This window comes from Gouania willdenowi, chromosome 1 (assembly GCF_900634775.1).
Source record: "Gouania willdenowi chromosome 1, fGouWil2.1, whole genome shotgun sequence".
Classification (NCBI taxonomy): domain Eukaryota; kingdom Metazoa; phylum Chordata; class Actinopteri; order Blenniiformes; family Gobiesocidae; genus Gouania; species Gouania willdenowi.
The window spans coordinates 21,157,134-21,174,418 of record NC_041044.1 but is presented as its reverse complement, the minus strand read 5'-3'; the positions used below and the strand labels follow the sequence as shown (position 1 = coordinate 21,174,418).

The following is a 17,285-nucleotide window of genomic DNA, read 5'->3' as shown; positions in this document are numbered from 1 at the left end:
TCTGATATTTTTATACTGTATTTTATTTATTCATAGACTTACGTATATTTGAGAAAGTGAAAGTATAGAATACAGTTGTTTAAGAATGTTTTGTGTGTGGTGTTACAATTTGAAAAAGAATAATAATTAAAACATTTAAAAAATACAATTTTAATCAGTATTTTTTAATTATTATAAGTTATTAGACATTTCAGGCGACCCCAAGATTGAAAAACACTGCATTACATTATTATGTTTTTTAAGTGTGCAGCGTTAGGGGGTACGTGGCTTCAGGTTAAATGTCTGAAGGGGTACGGGAGTACGAAAAGTTTGGGAACCACTGATCTATAGCTTACCTTGAATAGGACATAAAGCTCCTCTAACTCATCGACACTGAAGGCTGTCTCTGTGACGATAGTTCTCACCTTGAACATAAACACATTTAGTCCAAGCAGAGAGAAAGTAGCTAAAAAAGGGCCTTTGTTCCTATTAATGTTAATAATTGAAGGCAGGGTGGCTGTTTGCTCATCCGCTGTAGGTTCAGAGTTTAGCTTGAATATTAAAGGGACAAAGGTCTTTCAAAGAAACATCCAGTATACAGTAATAAGTAATAACAATTCTCTCCCTAGCCCTCATTTGACAGACACCCATAAAACATTTCAACTTAATCCATTCAATGTAATAAATTCTATTAACATTTTCTCTGAATCCATCTTTGTTCCGTCTGTTCAGGTTTTTTCGAGTGTACAATCACTAGATTTCGAGGTAATTTTTTGAGTCCTTACCACGTTGCGCTTTGTTGTGTCTTCAATGGTTTGGATGACCCTTAGCCGCTGCTTGAAGCGCATTTGTTCAATCACATCGGCCCGAATTGAGCCAAATTTCTGAGAAAAAGAGAGCACTGTAGGTCAGGCTTGTTATGGTGGAAAAGGCTAATGACGCTGGACAGCTGTGTGTTAGTGAGGATACAAATGAGTGATAACAGAACAGTTAACAGTGGAACAAAAACCACATTGTAATATACTTGGTTTTCATGTGTTTGAAGATGAAAAAGCAAACCGACATCAGGTTTGTTACCTCATAGGAGCTGCGGGCCAGTTTGAAAATGTCCACCTCGGGGTGTGGTTCTCCGTTATCGGTGAGTAAAGAGTGCAGGTGGGGGATGGGAGGAAGGGTGCTGTCCTTGTTGGACACACTGTCCAAATACCTGTAACAGATATGAAGAGGAACTATTGGAGGCACGTCAAGAAACGAGACCCAGAAAAGACAAACTTTTAATACAGGGGTGCCAGGGGGCCGGATTCCTGAGACTTTTCGATGTGTGCCTGCTCCAACACACCTCGTTGAAACCAATGTGTTGTCATCAAGCTCTGCAGAAGCATTATAACGAGCCATTCAGTTGAATTAGGTGTGTTGGAGCAGGGAGACATCTAAAAGTCTCAGTAATCCGGCCCTCGAGGACTGGAGTATGGCACCCCTGTTTTAATACAAGCTGCAGGTACAAAGTTACTCCTTTTATTAGTTTGAAACTTTAAAAACTGTTGGACTAGCATTTACCATTTCTAAAAACAATAAAAAAGAAATTCTAGAATATAAGTGAAAAAAACGGCTGGTTTTTTTTATATGGTGCAACCGGAAGTTGTTATTTTCAAAGTAAGAGCTTGTTTGAGGATGATGCTGTAGCAGGAAGAAAGAATTTCGGCGCTACTGGTCAAACAGAAGTGGATGGACATGAATCAGTACGTTGTTTTTTGAGGACATGATTGAAGAAAAACCTCTTCCACCCACACTTAAGTGAGATATTCGTGCACAGATTTCTGCACACCGCAAGCCCCGTTTTGCCATATCAAAAATTACGCCAGAGTACGATCCCTAAGACATTTTAACCTGGGCGAGAAAAACCACAATTGCAATGGAGTTAAATAACTGACTTTGTAATTATAATTGCCATAAGAACTCACAGTTCTACACATGTTTCATATCAAGCTTTCCCACATTATACCATTTAAAAAACAAAAAAGGCTCACAACAGAAATATTAAAACCTTTATTTTCATTGATTAGGAAGCCTAACAAGGTAACCAATAGATAAGAAATTAAATGATAGATATTTGTTTTAGTGTATTTTACAGCTGATTTAGGACCTGTTATCATAAGAGATGCTAACAGAAAGCTAACACATGAGGAAGGTTAACTTTTATTAGGTTATTTATTTCAGGCACAGTAATTGTGATTAATAATAATTGAGAAGGTAATTGTTCTTTCAGAGGATAAAAAAATATTGTAATTTAATTGAATGAAAAAAAAATGCTGATCCCTGTAATTGTAATTGAACATGGGTAATTGAACACATAATTATAAATGAAAAATACAATTGACCATAACCCTGAACCATACACTGACCTAATACACATCCTTACCTGCCCAGCACAGTCATAGCCTCCCCGTCGTCCTTGCAGCTTAACAGCTGATGGATGTTGGCGTCCAACACAGAGAGCGCCAGCTGAAAGATGACTTTGATGCCGTCGTAGAAGAAACAGTCCACCACTACCACGGCACTCTCAAACGGCATGACCGACAGGAATATGGTGAGGAACCAGGAGAGTGAAATGGTGGAGATGACTCCCAGGTCCTGCATGCAGTCGTAGAGCTGAGGGACGTACTCACGGGCCAGCTCCTCAAACACGCCCTGATCCACTAGAGCTCCTAGTAGGAGTGTGGGAAAGAGCACTTGTTAGGTTATAATAGCTGTGTTCAGGGTGGAGGTCAATTATAATTTAATCGCGTAATTGATAATTAATTATAATAATGGCATAATTGTAATTGTAACTGTAATTGAAAACATTTGTTGCTGTCGTAATCATAATTGAGTTGTAATTGAGTTTGGATAATTGACTTTGTATTTGTAATTTGCATGGAAATTCTAACGCAAAACGTGTTACACATTAGTTGTTTACACATATTTAGTTAACAATTATTAGAATATGTTTCATATTAAGTTTTCGCACTACATTTCAGTTCAGTGTCATTTTATCTTTTTTTTTTTTTAAATAAATTGAAATGGAGGGGTATACTGACAGAAAGAAAGGCTTAGACGCCCACACCAAAGACATTAATAATAATATTTTTATGGGTAAGGAAGCCACAAGGTAACCAAGAAAACAATTTTGATGATTTTAGTGTATTTTACAGCTGATTTGAGACAAAAAACTGACCCGCTATCATTGGAGATGCTAACAGAAAGCTAACACAAAAGGAGGGATACGTTTGGGGTCATTTATCAAAGGCTCAGTAATAATTTATTGAATTTGAACTTTAGTAATTGAGAATGTAATTGTCATTGACTTTCAGCGGAAAAAATATTGTAATTTTAATTGTAATATGAAAAAAAATCCCCATTATCATAATTTAGTTGTAACTGAACATCGATAATTGAAGACATAAATGTAATTGAAAACTGTAATTGACCCCAACCCTGGCTGTGTTACTTTGACCCAATAACATAAATGCACTGACCTACAACTCGTGTATTGTAGTAGTCAGGCAGCATCCTCTCACACAGCGCCACCAGCAGCCAGAAAGCCTCCTCTTCTTTGGAATACAGCAGCAACACTGACGTCACAATATTCATAGCCTGGAGAATCACAACAGAAAATAACAGTCCTGCTAAAGACCAGCATGTGTACAACCAATCAGAGCACAGATAGACTGAACAGTACCTGGCAATATCCAATGTTGGGATTTCTGAAGGCGTAGGCCGTGAGGACCCTGCGCAGGGCGGCGATACCCATCTCGTTCTGAAAGGCCGGGTGTTCAGGCAGAGAGCGATGGAGATCCCTCTCAATCTCCTCTGTTGCCAGATTGTACTTTCCCATTGATTTCTCCACCAGGTCTTCGTAGTATCCAGGATGGGTGGCCATCTCGTTGATTGCTCCTTTTACAACATCAAATATAAAGCCGGGATAAGTGTTTAAATTAATTTCATCAACAGTGCCATTTCTAGCTAAGATGTTGTTTGGGGTTGAACAAATAATCCACAAAGCCAACAGATATTATCTCCCATGAGACTACTACTTTTTTCTGCCACTTTTAAGCCAATATTGACACTTAGAACCATTCTTATTACTTTTTCTGTCCTTTTTAACCACTTTAATTTGCTACTTTTAACTGACTTCTGTGGTTTTTCAAATCCAATTTAACACCTATTCCACCATTTTTGATCACTTTAAACCCATTTTGTTTCTAATTAAAACACAGATAAAATTTTTAAGATGACTATATACTATGGCACAAATACTACTAAATTTCCTGGATAACAGTGGATATTATTCAGATCGATACATAAATAAATGTGGTTATCACAGATTGATAGAACAATGGACCATCATTTTGCTTTATGGAAGGGTCCCAAAAAGCTCTCCCCTTTATTCCCCCTCATAGATGGCTCTGTCTCCACATGACTGTTCTTTAATATTCATGTCTGTGTTCAACCCACTTCAGATACAGTGGAGGTCCCGGCCTCTGGCATCTTTATTTTTGGGGTCGCGAGCTGAAAAGAACCACTGGCATAGCAGGTGAGGACATACACTAACCGTTGCGGTTTTAAACACATGACCGTGCTTGTGAATGAGACTCTGGGGTGTGTGAACCGGAAAGTATACAGTATGTTTAGTACAGCCAAATTGGGCAAGTCAAAGGTTTTTTTTTTTTTTTTTTTTTTTTTTACTAAATGTAACTGAATGAGCAAGGATTGAATCAAAAAGTTCAACAACAAAAACAGGTTTAATTTCTGCAGAAATTATGTAATATTTATCAGGATCAAATCTATAGATTTGTAATTGTATGACTATTGTCGGATTTTTGAGGTTTCAACAGGAGAACACAAACAGAAACATTTAAAACAAAAGTAAAATCTGAAGATCAAAAGCTGCAGAAACAAAAACTACAATTATTACTTCAATTAATACTTTGTTCAATTTTTTTATTTGTCTTTTGATATAAATTTTTTTATTTATTCATATATTAGTTTTCCTCATCAATCAAAGTTTAATTGTGCATTTTTTCTCATGATTTTAAAAGTGTTTGTTTGTTAGCCTTTGTTTTAAATTGTGTTTATTGAAAGGGGTGGCGCTCTTATACAAGCCATTTGGGCTTTGTTCCCTCCATGCACCTTAAATATTGTTTTCTTTCTGTGTGCTAAATAAATGAAACAAACAAAAATAAAAATAAATAATATATTGTATTTAATAGCTATTATATGTTAGGTTATTATAGATGCATAGTTACTATATAAAGAAAGTCACTGTGTTTATATATATATAAAAAAATAAATAAAACTCTTCCTCACCCTCCGAGGGCGGTCTCTCTTTTTTCCTCCAAGCTCAGGTCCTCTACCAGAGGCCTGGGAGCTTGAGGGTTCTGCGCAGTATCTTTGCTGTTCCTAGAACTGCACTTTTCTGGACCGAGATGTCTGATGTATTTCCTGGGATCTGCTGGAGCCACTCCTCCAGTTTGGGGGTCACTGCCCCGAGTGCCCCAATAACCACGGGCACCACTGATGCCTTCACCGTCCAGGTTTTCTCCAACTCTTCTCTGAGCCCCTGGTATTTCTCTAGTTTCTCGTGTTCCTTTTTCCTGATGTTGAAGTTGCTTGGTATTGCTATGTCGACCACAACGGCTTTCCTCTGCTCTTTGTCCACCACCACAATGTCTGGTTGGTTCGCCATTACCATTCTGTCCGTCTGTATCTGGAAGTCCCACAGGATCTTGGCTCGGTCATTCTCTACCACCTTTGGAGGTGTTTCCCACTTTGACCTTGGGGTTTCCAGCCCATACTCTGCACAGATGTTCCTGTACACTATACCAGCCACTTGGTTATGGTGCTCAATGTAAGCTTTCCCTGCCAGCATCTTACACCCTGCAGTTATGTGCTGGATTGTCTCATTGGCCTCTTTGCACAGTCTACACCTGGGGTCTTGTCTGGTGTGGTAGATCTGGGCCTCTATTGCTCTGGTGCTCAAGGCCTGCTCCTGTGCAGCCATGATGAGTGCCTCTGTGCTGTCCTTTAGTCCGGCTCTGTCTAGCCATTAGTAGGATTTCTTGATATCCGCCACTTCAGTTATGTTTCGGTGGTACATCCCATGTAGGGGCTTGTCCTCCCATGATGGAACCTCCAGCACCTCATCATCTGTTCCCCATTGTCTGAGACATTCACTGAGCACGTCATCTGTTGGAGCCTTGTCCTTGATGTACTTATGGATCTTGGATGTTTCATCCTGGATAGTGGCTCTCACACTCACTAGTCCTCGTCCTCCTTCCTTCCGGCTAGCGTACAGTCTCAGAGTGCTGGATTTGGGGTGGAACCCTCCGTGCATGGTTAGGAGCTTTCGCGTCTTAACATCTGTGGTCTGTATCTCATCCTTTGGCCAGCTTATTATTCCTGCAGGGTATCTGATTACTGGCAGGGCTTAGCTGTTTATTGCCCGGGTCTTGTTCTTGCCATTGAGCTGGCTTCTTACGACCTGTCTTACTCGTTGGAGGTATTTGGCCGAAGCCGCTTTTCTTGTCACCTCTTCGAGGTTGCCATTTGCTTGTGGGATTCCAAGGTACTTGTAACTGTCCTCAATGTCTGCTATTGTTCCTTCTGGGAGTGAGACCCCTTCTGTGTGGACTACCTTCCCTCTCTTAGTCACCATCCGACCACATTTCTCTAGTCCGAATGACATCCCAATGTCTGCACTGTATATCCGGGTGGTATGGATCAGTGAGTCGATGTCTCACTCATTCTTAGCGTACAGCTTGCTGTCATCTATGCAGAACAGCAGTGGGGACAGGGCGTCTCCTTGGAATATGCCACATTTGATGGAGACTTGTGCAAGTGGCTTGCCATGGGCTTCAAGGGTGGTTTTCCACAGCCTCATCGAGTTTGCAATGAAGGTTCTTAGAATCCTGTTTATGTTGTATAGCTCCAGGCTTCCAATGATCCAAGTATGTGGAATTGAGTCGTAGGCCTTCTTGTAATCAATCCAGGCAGTGCTCAGGTTAGTATGTCGGGTTCTGCAGTCTCGAGCGACTGTTCTGTCTACCAGGAGCTGGTGTTTGGCACCTCTGGTATCTTTGCCGATTCCCTTCTGAGCTGTGCTCATGTATTGATCCATGTGCCCGCTTATCTTAGCCGCTATGGTGCCGGACATGAGCTTCCACGTTGTGGAGAGGCAGGTTATTAGGCAATAGTTGGATGGGACTGTACCCTTTGAGGGATCCTTCAGGATCAGGATTGTGCGCCCTTCGGTTAACCATTCAGGGTGATTCCCATCTCTCAGCAGCTGGTTCATTTGTGCTGCCAAGCGCTCATGGAGTGCCGTGAGTTTATTAAGCCAGTAGGCGTGTATCATGTCAGGGCCTGGTGCTGTCCAGTTTTTCATACCTGAGGCTCTTTCTTGGACGTCTGCCACTGTGATGGTAACTGGATTCTGTTCAGGGAGGTTGCTGTGGTCCTCTCTCAGAGCCACCAGCCACTGTGCATCACTGTTGTGTGCTGCCTCCTTCTCCCATATGCCTTTCCAGTACTGTTCAGTTTCCAGCCTTGGTGGGTCTGCTCTGTTATTGTTACCCTGCCACTGAGCGTACACTTTCGCTGGTTGAGTTGCGAACAGACGATTTACTCGTCTGGCTTCGTTGTCTCTCGTGTATCTCTTTAGGCGGCTGGCCAAGGCTTGGAGCCTTTGTTTGGCAGTTTCCAATGCTTCAGGTATGGGCATCTGGCTGTACCTTTTGGGTGCTTGCTTTTTCATTGCACCTTTCAAGGCCTCGTTCAATTGACTCACTTCTCTCCGTGTTGCCTTGATGTTAGCCTCCAGCCTTCTTTTCCATGGTGGGTATTTCATCTCATGGTTGCTCTTACGATAGCCAAGCGTCTCTAGGATCACTGCTGCTGTGGAGTATATCAGCTCATTGGTTTCAGTGATGGTTGATGTAGGAATTGCTCTCAGAGCTGCATTCACATCTTCTAGGAGACTTTCTGGCGGTACTTCTCTTAGCCTCTGTAATTGGCTTGGGGGTTGCCTGCTGGACATTTTTGACAAGATCTTTTTTTTCAGGTCAGTCGCTCCCTTGGTCAGTGTGATTGCACTTATTGGGGCTTCATACCCAATCTCCATTGTGGGGGCTGGTGTTAACTCCCCTCTGACCTGGTGTCCTGGCTCCCCGTTGCCGGAGCATTGGTGCTGTACCTCGTCAATCTCAAGTTGTGATAGCAGTTGCCGTTTGTGGATGTTGGAACACTGACCTACTAGTTGTTTCGCCATGAGTTTGGACTGTGGGTTTCGAAGTAACCATTTCTCCCACATCCTCTGCATGTAGCCCCTCTGGCTAGGGTTACTGGAGTAGTAGCATTCCATCAGAGCCCTGTTCTCGCATCTCGCCCATTTCCTCCTTGTTCCAGTAGCCCATTTTACATTGAGGTGCTCTGGTTCCCCAACACCTGACGCAGACCTTGTTTGGTCGGGCGACGTCTGAGCCGCCATGTCATTCCTTTCATTGTCTCTCATCATTGTATGAGGTAGGCAGTAGCGTGAAGGGTCTTGCCTAAGGACCCACACTGGCAGCCCGTTTCCCCAGTGGGAAATTTATATATATATATACACTATATATATTTAAAAAGTTGTATCTTAGCTTTAAAATAAAAAAAAAGTCTTTAGCTCTTTAAAGCTTTTGGCAGGAACTATTTGTCTCCATGGAAAATGAGGTTCCAGAAGCATCTAAACTGATAAAGTTGTCCTAAGAGCAGATATTGAGTAATATTAAGGCATTAACAGAATAATAGAACAAGAAAAAAATTGTAATAAAAACTGTTTTAATCTACTCTTGTTTTTCTTACAGTGAAAATAGTCACATTTTATGAATTAAATTAAATTAAATTAATTAAATTAAATCAGGGCTTTTGCCTTTATTGGTCATATATGTTACATATATGAAATTTGTTCTCTGCATTTTAACTCATCCCTGAGGAGCAGTCGGCAGCCATTTACAGCGCCTGGGGAGCAGTTAGGGGTTGAGGGACTTGCTCAACATCCCACAGTGATGGCGCAGGTGAGATTTGAACCGGCAACCTTCCAATTACAAGCCCAGCGTCCTACGTCCGTTAAATGCTTACAGTTACTTTAAATGGTTCAGTGCTCTGCTTGAGTAAAGACAGATTTTCCTCACCTGAGAAGAGCAGCCACAGCTCCCCTCTCATGCTCTCAGGAATCCCCTGCAGAACGAGCTCCTTGGTCTTCTCTGTGCGATACATACACACTCCCTGTCCGTATTCAGTGAAGTGGGTCTTCCACGCCTGCTCCTTCAGGAACTCCTTAGCCTGGACAAAAAACATTACATAAAATGACACATGTTGAAAAAGGGATTCCAGAAAGCATGACATGCATGAAGCTGAATCACAGAATCTTAAAATGGGAAAATCACCAGTTTGGGATTAAACTCCTCTGGTGTGCGATGACGATACATAGTCATGAGGGCTTGTGTGGCTGTGGGCACGCTGCTGTCGTTCAGGTTGAAGGTTCGCTCGCCTTCTGAACCCACACTGTGCTGCGGACTGCTAGAAAGGACCGAGCCATGCTGGGAGTAGACCTGGACACACATCCTGGATTTAAACTAGTGAACTAAGACAAATGTGCTGGGGATACAATAAGGAAACCTTCACCTCATCATCTGAGCTGTTGAGACTGCTGGTGAGCTCCCTCTCCAGGTATATCTTGGAGGTTGTTTGCTGGAGAAAGTCAGAGATCCTCTGCACCAGGAAGTCTCTGTCTTTGAGGTTAGCGAACAGGAAGGTCATGCGGTTCTTGGTGCTGATGGAGAGCGGACTGGGCAGCACGTTGGAGCTGTCCGCCTTCTCCACGATCGCCACCTACAGCAGGTCAGAAAACAAACACAGGCTCAGAGAAAAGGGTATCCATGGTTACCATTTAGATCATTAGTTTTAATAGAAGACATTTCTATTCAGATCTGAATAGATTATTGAAGGAAGAGCAACTGACAATGATAATAAACACGGTTTAGAAGCATCATTTATGACTGATGGGTTTTTTAACCTAAATATCAAAATTTTGCCTCAGAAATCAATTATATTTTACATCCATCAACAACCTGCTTTGAATAACAGAATCCCAGTATAAAGTAGTTAGAAGATAACACTCTTAAAAAGGTTTCAGCACTTTAAAAATATTTTACACACAGGACAAAGTAAACAAACCACTATTATTTACCTTTAAATGGATGATGCAAAGTAAGGATATGATCCACTGCAGGTGTGATTTGCTTGTTTTGGGTCAAGCATTCTTCAAACTAATGGTTAGTTTGCGTGTCAAGAAGTTGTTTGAACCAATTATCATGTATAGAATCAAAGTCACAAAGCAAAACTATTCTAACCAAAATAAGACAAGACATAGCGCTAATCATTAGCAAATACATTAACAAATGTTTGATTGTTCACCTCACGCAGGGGGATGATGAGGCTGCAAAGCGTCTCCTCCTTGCTGGTGAAGCAGATGTAGTTGGTGGACACAAACATCTGCCCCAGGATGTGCATCTTGTTAAATGGAGTCCACAGTGTGCAGTCTGTGTGTCCGTCCAGTTTCTCATCTTTGGGCAGACGGAAGAGCGCTCGGTACCGTTCGCTTTTTGCTCTTGCATCCAGATCTCTGAAAGATGTAGAAGTCCATTAAAGACTAGTTTCAGTCCTTATTAGAACAGTGGTTCTCAACCTTTTCAGCCTGTGACCCTCAAAATAAAGGTGCCACAGAGACCGGGGACCCCCACTGTGGTTGAACACAAACATGAACATTGAAGAACAGTCAAGTGAAGACAGGGCCGTCTATAAGCAGGAGTAAAGGGGAGAGCCTTTTGGGGCCAATTCATTAAGTCAGCAAAATGATGGTTCATTGTTTTACTAATCTGTGATAACCACATTTATTTATTTATCTGAATAACATCCACTGTTATCCAGAAACTGTATTAGTATTTGAGCCATAGTATATAGTCATCTTAAAGATGTAAATCCTTGTTTTAATCAGATATAAAATGGGCTAAAAGTGACCAAATATGGTGGAAAAGGTGGTAAAATTGGATTTTAATAGTAATCAGTTAAAAAATTCAAATTAAGTAGCCAAAAAACAGACAGAAAAAGTGGTATGAAGGGTTCAAAATGTCAATATTGGCTTAAAAGTGGCAGAAATGGGGAAGGGGGGGAATGTAATTCAAAAAGTTGGAACAATTAGTTTAAACTGGCAAATAAGGGGCATGAAAAATTGTGAATTTGGTTAAAATGGCCAAAAAAATAAGCATGAAATATGGTGAAAAGAGGTTTAAAGTGACAATAATGGGTCAACATTTGTGACATTAGGTGGAAAAGTGTTGGAAAGGGTTTATAAGCACTGAAAATGTCTTGAAAGTGGAAAAATGTGAGGAAAGGCATTGAAATTTGATGGAGAAGTGGCAGGAATGGGAGTAATGTAGCAAAAATGCATTAAAAGGAGCAAAAATATGGCAAGAAAAAGTGATGAAAATAGGTTAAAATATGGCAAGTTTGAAGTGGTTGCAGAAAAAGGGTTAAAAAAAAAAAAAGTCACAAATGGGCTCAAACTGTTCAAAAAATATTCTTAGTTTCTTGAAGGCATCTGGCAGCCACCTCCCAGTGTCTTGCAGACCGAACAGGGTCCTGACCCCAAGGTTGAGAACCCCTGCCTTAAAAGACCATTCAAAGTGGTGATAAAAGTCCTGCTATTCACACAGTTGATCGCCATTTCACCTTATTCAATAAACTGTTTCTTAACCATTTTATGACATCACAAAACGCCTGATCAGCACTAAAGTGGTAGGAAAATGAACAGAGCAGTGAAAGTTAGACCAACAACCTGAAGACATTTCAGGAACTCAAAGAGACTTCACAGAGTCGACCTCATAAAGTGGGGTTTTATTTTCAGATCGTTGCTGTTTCATCCCAAACACAGAACACCTTTTCACACTAATACAGGGGCACACTGTTACATGCTAACCACCATCCCAGTATCTGCTTCTCCTGCCATCAAATGAACCTGCATCGACCACACACTGTAAACATGTGCTGTGCATGTAAAGCACATTCATTATAGATGAGCAGAAAAGTGCTGCCGCTCCGTAGCTGTTTGTTCAGTACCTCTTAAGTGCCGACACCTTCTTGGGTGACTTCTTCTTGAGCTTGGGCAGTGAGCGGTCCTCTTCGAAGCCTTTGTTGTCCAGCAGTTGACGCATGGCAATGTTGGCCAGCTGCTCCGCCAGCTTGAAGGTTTCATTGATGTTCAGGAAGACGGAGAAGACGTGCTCTTTGTTGCGGGTGCTCACCTTGATCGCGTCGGGCAGCAGGAGAGTGGCGCTCTTCTCAAGCTGGGTTATGTCTGCCCAGCGCACCACCAGTTTAGCTGAGTGTAGCAGAGAAAAGCTTTAGAGTCGGCCCACAGGGGATGAGATCTTTTAATCAACATCCAAATAGCCATTTACAACCCAGAATGTAATGAAAGGCATTCACAGTAAAGGAAAGGAGGGTCATAAAAAAAACCCATAATTGCTGTGCAATAAGAACCTCATTAATAATCAAAATTAGACTAAAAGCTCATTAAACCATTTAATTAAATAAAACACTAAGGCTTTGCTGAAAGGTCAGAGATGGTACGCAGTCAAGGAAGTCATTTCCAAAGTTTATCCAAATTACCAAAAAGTAGGTAATGAAATAATTTAATCATGTTCAGATATTATTAATCATTGTTACTTTATCAAATAAGATTGAACAGTTAATTCAATTAAATTAGGTAAGTCGTTAAACTGAATTATAAATAATAATAAAAAAAATTAAATTAAAGTTAATTAGTGAAGTTAATTTGGTAAAGCTAAATTCAAATTAAATTACATTGGACAAGTTGAGTTTGGGGGCACATTTCATAATTTAAACTTTATTAGAATTAATTTATTAAAGTTTATTTAGAAAAATAGAATGAAATAGTTAATTATAACTGAATGTTGGGAAGCCATTTTATGTTTCAGGAATGTCAGTTAAGTAAAGATAGTTAAAAGATTTGCTTATCCTTCTATTTAAATGTTGTTTGTCGTGAAGATCAATTTTAATGAACTGTAAGGTTTTGAAAAATGTATACATTTAAAGGCAAAAAAATGAGAAAAAAATGTTTAATTCAAGTGTTTAAACATTTGTTTGTTTTCTAAGATTCAAGGTTTTTCACCCTCACCAGTTCAATGTTAAAATCAACAAATTCATCAACTCAGATATAAAACAACTTCATAGAAAATCAACTGCTTCATTTCTTGAGTGAAACTCCAGTAGACGCTGCAAAATCCCTTCAAGCTGGGATTTAAATCAATAGCTTGACAATATTTGACTTTTCTAATGTTAACGTTAGATTAGGGGGGGATGGGAAATGTATTAGATCTACAGATGATGGATAGTTGACTAATCCAACAAAACATTTTTAGCTATGGGTTTGGCACATTCCGTGTTTTCCGTGATATTTTAAACAAAAACCAAGCAGATGATTGTGTTGGGAAACAACCAGTAGACAAACAGACAGCTGGAGACAAACCTTCTTTTCCCAGTAAGTATGAGTAGAAGCATAGATGGTTAATGCTGAGGTAGAGCCATCCCTGTCTGGGCACCTTTCCCTTCCAGTAGCTGCAGGAGTAATAGTTGACCAGCTTTTCCTCTTCAGGCATCCCGAACAGCTTACGGAACTTTGCACTGGCCTCTTTGAATTTGTCCGTGTCGTCGTCTTCTTTGACGTCATGGTTCTTGTTGTACTCTGCTATGATGCCCTGCGAATAAACAATACAACTTTGAATTTATCGGGAAATATTCAGCCTTAATACTTTAAGGAACATTGGAATTAAACAATTATTTGTATGTAGAGGCAGAAAACTTCATGTTTTTTACATGTCCTCCAATATTTAATACATTCTAACAAACACATTTAAAAAAAATTTAAATACTACTAAAAAAATAGGCATTCAAATATTTCAATTTGGATTTAATTTTGAAATACTTTTGTAAAGAAAATCAGAAAGAGTTTAACAAATAAAATAAACACATTAGTTCTTCATCTAAATCATTATTTTAGATATTTTTCAGATAGTCAAAAGGCTTGCAAATAACATTAGAATGGTCACAGCTTTCACTCATGTATGGTTTCTTATTGATTTGGATTTAGTCTTAGTAATTTCATGCAATTGTCAATATGTGAGTTGACATTTTTGTATGAATATTTAGGAAGTAAGAATGTAAAATTGTGTGTTTATGATCAAACACACTACACATTATCTGCATTGTAAATTCATCACTAGAAAGAAAATGACATTCTTTCCTTGCACTGCACAAAGGAAGCACCAACCTGGACCTTTCCTTTCACAAAGGTGGTAATGTCATTCTCATTCTCAAAGATGGACAGTGTCTGGAGCATGTTGTGCTCCAGCCACTCCCAGTGCTCAGTGATCTCCTTACGGGAGGTGCCTGTGAAGAAGGAGGAGGAGGAAGAGGAGGGGTCAGAGCACTCAAACACTGAAGTAACACAAGAGGCTTAAAGGTGTTATATTTCAGACAGACTAAAGCAGCACTGTGCTATTGTTAGACCTTAACAACAACTACATTTAATGAGTAAAATATGGAATAAATGAAAACAAATCATTCTTAATAACTGCTCATCAATTTAAAACTCATTTTCAGTCACTCACATCCCACGTTCACATGTAATCTTTGAGGATTTTATCTTCTCCAACTCCAAAAATACATACACATGACACAGAAAAATAACCAAGGGTTTAAAGGCTGTACAGGATGGTTTATCCACCATCTTTTTCAGCCACACCCTATTTAAAGAAAAACACTGTAATGTCTCGAGGCAAAAATATTACCCCACCCAGAGTTTTAGAAGGTTTGCTTTAAAGAAGCCAGTAAAGAAAGACCCCAAAGTCAACAGATATTATTCATTTAAAAACAATTTGCTCTGCTCTAAAACAATAAGCTGGCACTGATATCTGATATATTTGGTCCCTGGAGGATTTGATTAGTGTAATATCTGCCACTGGGAACCAGTATCCCTCAGCCCTGCAGTAAACGACCACATTGGCTGCATTAGCATCGCCTGCCAGCTGCTGCTGCTAAAGTAAACCTAAAACAATCACTGAGCCAAGAGAGCTTTTTGCAGCGCCTCTTAGTTCAAACAGGATGGAGAAAAAGGAATAATGTCTCATTCACTTTCTATTGAGAAGAAGAAGAAGCTATCTATCTATAAAAGTAAGAAACGTTTGTGTGCGTGCGTGTGTGTGTTTGTGAAGCGAATATCTCCCCGGCGCGGTATCTGATCGACCTGAAACTTTGTCAACGGCTTCCAAATACCCCGAGTGTGTGCATCTGTTATTTTGGAGAAATTCGGACAGAGCTGAGACGGTGTGGGGGGGGTCTCCAGTGATTGAATAACAACAATAGAACATAGGGATGACATCATTGTATTATAGGGATGACATCATCACTGTAGAGGTAGGACTGATGGCATAATCGCTGGAGAGGTAGGACCAATGTTCTAATGTTCTAATGTTCTAATATACCAATGTTCCAAAATGGGTGGGGTGTGGGGGTGTGCTCTCTAGTGATTGGCTCTGGCCCCATTGTTTTAGAACACTGATGATGTCATCAACAGTGATGTCAGTCAGAATGTTCTAACTGATGATGTCATGATAAACGCGAGTTAAACCGAAGGAGCATCTACTATTACTACTACTACTACTACTACTATAACTACTCTTCTACAAATCACTTTTGGTTGAACCATGCCAAAAAAATCAACGTGCAGAGAAAGAGTGGAAACGTGAGGCAATGCGCCAGGCAAGTGATGCTGAGTCACCTGAAGTCTGAAATGCCTGCTTGGCCAGCCACGCTGCGCGCGAGGCAAGACATTGTGCAGCAGAAACACCTCAGCAGCAGGAGGAACGCTTTAACACCTCTTTGTACATCCAACCTTCAAACACATAGTCATTTGGCCATAATTGACAACTCTACTTAAAGTCCGTCTATATGAATACATACCTCCGACGGGCACTGTACTAGTTACATTAAATTCATGGATACAAAGTTTGATCAACTGAGTAAAAGTCTTCAAATTCAACAACAATTGTCTTTTTGATCTACAGCATTATCTCTGTGCAAAACATGTGAACCATGACTGAACCTGTAGAACTTACCAGGAGACAAGTAGGACTGCAACTGTCAGAACGCACAAGGCTGAGTTTTAAAAATGACGACAGTAGCACTAGCACGACTGAAAGAAAACGTCCTTATTTGTCTTCAAAGCATGACCGACTATTCTCAGTTAAAACAAAGAAGAAAATCCAGTCATGAGTAATGATGAACACATTGTAGGGTGTCTTAGTTTATCAGCTGACTAACAGTTAATCATCAACGTTTTAAACACTCGATAATGTTTACAGTGTATTCAGCCTCTGGCTCAGATTGCCTTTGAGGTGTTTGCAGTTGTGTTCATGAACTCAAACCAGACTTCATTGTTATTTACAGAACAGGTTTAGGCAAGGGCTAAAAATGGCTGAAAAAGTGATCCATCAGCAGAATGTCCTGCTAAGCATTTTGGGTGATAATTTCTGCACTGATCAAAAGGATACAGTAACTTTAAAATCTACAGAGATAATTCTTTTTACCTTGCTGTCATGTCCAGATCCCTATTCTGGAAAAGTGTAAAGACACATTCTGCTATTTCTACATAGATGCATAAAACATGTTCCATTACATGTTCTACTAAAGCAAATATGTTGTTTCACATTGTAATAGAACAATTATAGCAAAAATTTTCAAAAGTTCAGGGTTGCAAGCACACTAGGTTTAATTAAGGAAACTATCTGAGGAAACCAACGTCTGGTGTTTGGAAAAACACTAATGGTTTGGATGGGGACACAGAAATAACATGTCAGGTAAGATACAAATTAGGTAATTAAATTTTTCTACTGGAAAGATAACTTTAAATACATTCTGTTGTGATCGTTGGCATGATAAAATCCCTTTGACCTTCAGTGTCAAAGTAAACACTGCATTCTTGTAAAATAAAAACAACAAGAAATCATATTGAAGCTTTTATATTAGACTATCAAGTCTATTTTACAGCTAACATGGGAAAAACCAGGATGCTGGTAAGTCGTGTTTTGGTTGAAGTCTGGAGAAATGTGCAAGGTTTAAAATTACAGAGGGAGCTAACGAGCACACTCCTA

The 17,285-nt window shown here is 40.0% G+C and overlaps 1 protein-coding gene across 1 annotated transcript in view; it reads right to left on the bottom strand.

Moving 5' to 3' along the window:
- Positions 1 to 17,285, bottom strand: part of tbc1d9 (TBC1 domain family, member 9 (with GRAM domain)) — a 36,858-nt gene that overhangs the window by 9,267 nt on the left and 10,306 nt on the right. The window contains exons 3-15 of the mRNA XM_028443485.1: positions 14,405 to 14,523; positions 13,604 to 13,832; positions 12,172 to 12,433; positions 10,471 to 10,678; positions 9,679 to 9,885; positions 9,441 to 9,605; positions 9,186 to 9,336; positions 3,698 to 3,912; positions 3,495 to 3,612; positions 2,399 to 2,684; positions 1,057 to 1,186; positions 765 to 863; positions 336 to 404 (exon numbers count right to left, since the gene is read on the bottom strand). Of these exons, the coding sequence (XP_028299286.1) occupies positions 336 to 404; positions 765 to 863; positions 1,057 to 1,186; positions 2,399 to 2,684; positions 3,495 to 3,612; positions 3,698 to 3,912; positions 9,186 to 9,336; positions 9,441 to 9,605; positions 9,679 to 9,885; positions 10,471 to 10,678; positions 12,172 to 12,433; positions 13,604 to 13,832; positions 14,405 to 14,523 (2,258 nt within the window). The remainder of the gene's footprint in view (positions 1 to 335; positions 405 to 764; positions 864 to 1,056; positions 1,187 to 2,398; positions 2,685 to 3,494; positions 3,613 to 3,697; positions 3,913 to 9,185; positions 9,337 to 9,440; positions 9,606 to 9,678; positions 9,886 to 10,470; positions 10,679 to 12,171; positions 12,434 to 13,603; positions 13,833 to 14,404; positions 14,524 to 17,285) is intronic.